Source organism: Priapulus caudatus, unplaced genomic scaffold (assembly GCF_000485595.1).
Source record: "Priapulus caudatus unplaced genomic scaffold, Priapulus_caudatus-5.0.1 Scaffold656, whole genome shotgun sequence".
NCBI lineage: Eukaryota > Metazoa > Priapulida > Priapulimorpha > Priapulimorphida > Priapulidae > Priapulus > Priapulus caudatus.
In genome coordinates this window covers 85,619-91,417 of record NW_014577717.1, presented here as the reverse complement: position 1 = coordinate 91,417, position 5,799 = coordinate 85,619, and the positions used below count along the sequence as shown (strand labels likewise).

Here is a 5,799-nt window from a genome sequence, read left to right as displayed (position 1 = left end):
ACACACACACACACACACACAACACACACACACACACACAGAGCAGACAACAGGACCAGCTACTTCGATCATAACATTGATTAACTTATATTTTAACTTAATTTAACATTGTTAATTCGCGCCCATTCCAGTTCTACATTGCTGATGGTATCATGCAGTTTAGTATGCATAATTTAAATTGCCACTTTGTTTAAACCTGCTGTGCAATAACCCTATTATTAAATAATTAGTATTATACGATTTCCCCTAAATATAATTTGCAGATCAGAGTAGACGTTAGAATATATTACGTTGGTAAAAATCAGGGGTGAAATATTACAAATAATATGTGAATAATATTTGTCATTATTAACCCCTGGTAAAAATGTATATATAGTTCAGACTGCAGACGTACATATATGTAGCTGTTTGGCCGTGGCTGATCTCGTAAAAAATCGGTTGCGACTAGAAAGCAGAACGAGCTCTTATAGGCTAGCTATATATACGGGTTCGAGTCTACACTTACTGTACATATTGCGTTTATTGGTTGGTTTTTCAGACGTAGTTCATCAACGAATCTTTACCCAGTGGCGGATCGAGAGGGGGGTTGCGCCCCCCCCCCGTCAGTTGACTGACTAATGTTTGATACTAGTAAAATAGGGCCAAAAATTTAAAAAAGTCAGTTGCCAGGCTGATAGAAACTGGGGATTTCCCCTGTGACCACACAGCTGCCTGAGTTTTACAGGTGGGAGGCGGGCATGCCCCGACCACCTAGCACCGCGTGCCTTCGCGCACGCCTTCACTCAAATATCAGCCCCCCCCCCGTCTCCCGAAAGCTAAGATCTGCCCGGTTACCTATATTATCTACTATGTATTGTGTTGCAAATTAAGCAGTTGGAAAAGCCGGTTCTTTGCCGAGATAGATCTTTATTAATACAACATGCATATTTACGCGGCATATAGATATGCGGTACTTGAATGAACATAGCTAGATTAACGATAAGGGTGACGTATTCCACATCAAATATATCGATCATGCGGAACGTCCTGCAGAAACTCGTTAACTATTAATAGGAATCTTTGGCTAACATATATACACCAAGAGGGAAAATACGAGGATGGGGTGCGTGCGTGCGTGCGTGCGCGCGCGCATGCATAAATATCTTAAAAATATCATATACTTGTCAGTATACTACCGTAAATATTAATTAACAAATTAATTAATTTTTTTGTGACAACGTCACGCAATTAACCCATGTAACAATATCACGCAATTCCAGCGTAATTCGGCACAAAATGAAAAGAAACATGAAGCTGGGTAGCCCTACAATTAAACGTCAGAACTATATAACACCTATATCTCACCTGACTGTGAAGCGGACCGTACGCATGTCGATTGCCCACCATGCAGGCAGCCGCTGGCAGCAGTTCTCACAGCTAGTAGCAGTGAGGAGTATAGGCTATAATTTATGTACACACATGCCGGAAGCACACACTGTGGCAGTATATGCTACCGGTCATATCTCTCCACGCGCGGCATGCAGTAGTAGTATGTGATCATAAACATGATCGAGCAAAAACGTTACTCGTTTATTTCTGTCACTTGATGATCAGAAGATGATTGTCGGCGAAGAAGGCTATTTCGTAAACTTCAATTTGGGCCATGTCGTCCACACATCGTACCGCGCAGCACGCATAACACAACCCGATCCGCACCTATCTCTGTACCTGTATGACAAACATATACAGTCCGCTGGTAGCAATAGCAAATGCGCGTCTCGTCGTAACCAAGCGTTTTCAAAAATGGTTCATCACGTGTTCTAATATCGGTACTGCCATTAAACTTGAACGGCAGTGACACGCAAATTTGGAAATGATAGGAGCGAGGTATGCGCGTGCTTAGGTTACGGCAGTTCGACAAGGCAACGCCGCGTGCACTACGCGCTAGCCCTATAGCCCACGGCCAGCACCAACTGGTTATATATTCTGGTTGAATTTGTATGATTTGTCACAGCACAGCAACATACACGTGTACTACAGGTGACACCACGCACGTATAGCTCGAAGCGACGCCATCCAATAAACACTGAAATCGCTCACTTTTCCAACCGCTCACTTTTCCAACGACTTCCATCCGTTTTTAAAATGCACACAGCAAGCATTTGACGCGACCGTATCCACTGCAAGCCCTTGCTCTACTTACAAGCATACACAACTCCGCGGAGAGTTCATATACGTATGTAAGTAGATCAGTAGTAATTTAGAATCCTCGCACTATAATATATACACCTCCGCCACGCCATGCACAGACCGAGTACACCGCGCATCAACCGCTGCCATTTCTCTTATGAAAATCGCCCACAGCTGCAGGCAGTTAGAGTCCCCGGGAGGCGCGCTGGTTACGACTGCACTGTCATAGACCCCCTAAGGTGTAGCGGGCGTTTAGGGTAGCGCTGTCCGTCAGCGGTCCGCCTCACAACTTCACCCTATCATTACACGCATGGTGGATTTCTTGAAGATACGCCCGAGACCTGCCCTGGTTCTCTGATAACCTAACACGTATGCCTATAGAGCTAGATGTAATCTACGTCTCTACGTATGCCGATGAGAAGTGCGAGGTGGATGTGGGTGTAGAGTCCCTCTACGGGTGGGTGTTCGCGCGCGAATCACGGGTTAAAAGTGAAGTCTTATCGCTTCATCGATTTCAAATTACTACACTCTAGCTCTCCCCGAAATTTAACGATTCTTTCCCAAAAAAATCGCGCGTGATAAGAATGCACATGACGCGTATAGGGCTCGCCGAATCTTAGACCAAAGAACTAGCGATATTCTTATAGTGCAAATAGCTACCACTCGTGAAATTTCTTTGTGTGCGTCAGACTAAAGGCTCGAATCGTTCAAAATTGCGGCCATTTGATGTGTGTATCAGACAGTTTCAAAGCAAGCCATTAGGTTGAAGTGCAGCAGTCATAAATTGGCTTCTTGTGTACGCAAATTCAGCGCCGCAAGTGCATGAGCAACCTCAAAGATAGGAATGTTCAATGATTTATTTCGTCATTGGTTGGCCAAATTGTTGGAAATTAAAAATGGCGCCCAAAATTAGTGGTGGTGTGGCAGACATTGGTCAAAGTTCAAATCCAGAGGAGGAGGGGCGAGAGGGCGGTTGTGCAAAGATGCTGTGTGGGACCAAATTTGCAGCGGCCGCAGGTTCATTGAGAACCCAAGAGAGGTTAAAGTGGATCAAGTTTTTGTTCGTTCAGTGGGCCAATGAGGGATAATGGCAAAAAATGCTTGCCATTAAGGGTGTGGCTGACAAGGTCTAAATGCAAGCCCATTTTGCAACCAAGCAGGTTTCCCAAAAGGCGGGTTGTACCGAAAGTTGATTAAGCGCCAACATTGCAGTTGACGAACCAGCCAAGAGAGGTAATGTGAGGTGTCATGTCATTGTGGCCATTTAATGGGCAACAATGGATGGGGCCGAGCATGTTTGGCAGAGTTGGCTGTGGAATGCCGAGCAAGGGTTTGAAAATTCAGCGCCCCCAATAAGTACCCTTGTATGATCAGAAAGTTGTCACCTTTGTGTCGCCAGATGTTTGAATCATGGTGTGTGTCACAGAGCTGTGCCCACGAAGGGGTACCTGGCGGAGGATGGGGAAGCGGAGGTTGAGAGAACTAAATTTACCGGGGTGGGCATGCTGGACGGTCAATCGCGTGCTGCCGGAGGCGCAGTTAAACATGGCGACGGACACGTCGTTGGCGAATGTGCTTGCGGGACGTTCGTTCCAGTGGTTCCGTGCGGAGGAAGGATTCACCCACCCCCGTAATCCAATTGACTAATGCGCAAATATTTGACGGATTGGTAGCAGATTCACATCACGAGTGAAACAAGCATGTTTACCGTGTCAGTTGACTTGATATGTTGGTGAACCCATTGCATGTACACTACCGCAGCATCGCGCGCACGCCGGCCAGCGCATCAGCGCACGCGTGTGTATCAGGGTCGTGAGTTTAGCGCAGTCTCAGTTTTGTGAGCGGTTTAGTAGCATTCATGCTGGAGATAAGTCAACAATAAGATTTCGTCGTTCGTTCGTCGTCATTCCATTTCTAGCATCTGCACCACCGAGCCAGCATCCGGGCGTCTGTGCATTATTCAAGTGTTCGACGTCGCGTAATCAGGTGAAAATAAAAATCACATATAAACTGAATTTTAATCAAATATAATTCGAAGTTTGACTTTGTGCTTGCAGAGGTATTGAAAGTTGCATGACTAATCAGACACCCGAAAAAACTGAAGTCGGGCCCGGTTGTGCATAAGCTCGTAACACTTGCTTTCTGGCAAGTTGTCAGAGACAATGACATTCATTCATATTTGAGACAACTTGGGCAGGGAAGAGTAAAACACTGACATGTAGCAGTTACAAAGAACAACAGTTATTAATGCGGCCGAGTGGGCGGCAGTCCATCGTGTGAACCCGTTTCCCCATCTGTCACCCGTCACTTACGCGTGACTGTGTTTCCGAGACAACAGACAATTATGAGTGGATTGAGTTGGCCGTATTGAGATGTGAAGCACAAAGCAGTCGTGATGTTAATTTGCTTGTGTGCTAAGTAATTCGTTTGTCGAGAATGGCAGGCCAACCAGCCGCGAGCTATTACATCGTCAAACGGATATTTATTCAGCCTCCTCTTGTCACGGAAACGCGCAACGCTTCAGGCACTAGTAGAACAAAACACATACTCATTTACTATCGTCTATCGGTACAGCTTTGTTTGGCTTTTCGAAAGGCAGAATAAGGAAGTGATCTGCGTGAACACTTCCGGTCTCTAACTCGAAAAATCTTAGACCTACCCTGGTCATTCTCTCGCTCTTCAACCGGTACAGGTGGCCTACACCACCGTCCCTGCGCGCGGCGTTCAAGCGCCGACAATGTGTGTGAAGCGCCCTCTCGCGCAGCCAATTAAGAGTACACTAAACGTTATTAACGATAAGAGGGTAGGTGGCATGCACAGGTGTAATATATAAATTAAGCACAGTTTCACATTCTTGCAAATTTTAAAACGACTAATCTTTATTTGCTCTAACACTACGAAAAAATATGTTCGCATGTAATGAAAATGGGGTGACTTAGCGACTGCTACTGCTACTAACACTACACTATACTTACAATAATAATAATAATAATAATGAATAATAATAAATCTAAATAATAATAATAATAAAACGTAATAAACAAACATCTTACTTCTGATTCTAGGGCATAATTACAAAACAAATAATAATACAGATGAATGCTCTAATATATCAGAATGCGTGAATGACAAAGAAAGAGAAATGAAAGAGGCGCAAACAGAGGAGGAAAGATGGAGTGGGATGCAACGGAAGAAATGATGAAACAGGTGAAGAGGGAAAGATATAAGGAAGAAGGAGATACGCTAGTAGATCGGTGTATAAGAAGTATGAGAAGAGTGTGAAGTGGGGGGGGAGGTTTAGTATAGGAGGTTGGAAGACCAGTAGAAGTTGACGAAGGCGAAGATACGCTAGAGATAAGTAGGAAATATGGGAGAAGTAAGATTGAAGAAAGAAATGTTTGAAGGAGAATGGCAAGGGGGGAAAGCTAAGGGGGGTAGTTGATGCGGGCGGAGGAAAATTAATGGAAAGAGCCGCCGATGTAAGAAGAAGAGGGTAGATAGGGTTGATCGTACAGGGTTATATATATATATATATATAATATATATATATATATATATATGTGTGTGGCGTGGTGTGTGTGTGTGCGTGCGTGCGTGCGTGGCGTGGCGTACGGTGTGGTTGTGTGTGCG

General features: G+C 44.7%; 1 protein-coding gene across 2 annotated transcripts in view; it reads right to left on the bottom strand.

Annotated features, from left to right (window-relative positions):
* The window catches only part of LOC106812520, a 34,318-nt gene that overhangs the window by 21,207 nt on the left and 7,312 nt on the right, over window positions 1–5,799 (bottom strand). The window contains exon 1 of one of the 2 annotated variants that reach the window (XM_014816416.1): window positions 1,345–2,320. The exons of the other annotated variant lie outside the window; for it this stretch is intronic. Coding sequence (XP_014671902.1) covers window positions 1,345–1,370 — 26 coding nt within the window. The 5' untranslated portion in view covers window positions 1,371–2,320. Of the gene's footprint in view, window positions 1–1,344; window positions 2,321–5,799 lie in introns of those variants that run through there. 2 annotated transcript variants of the gene reach the window in all.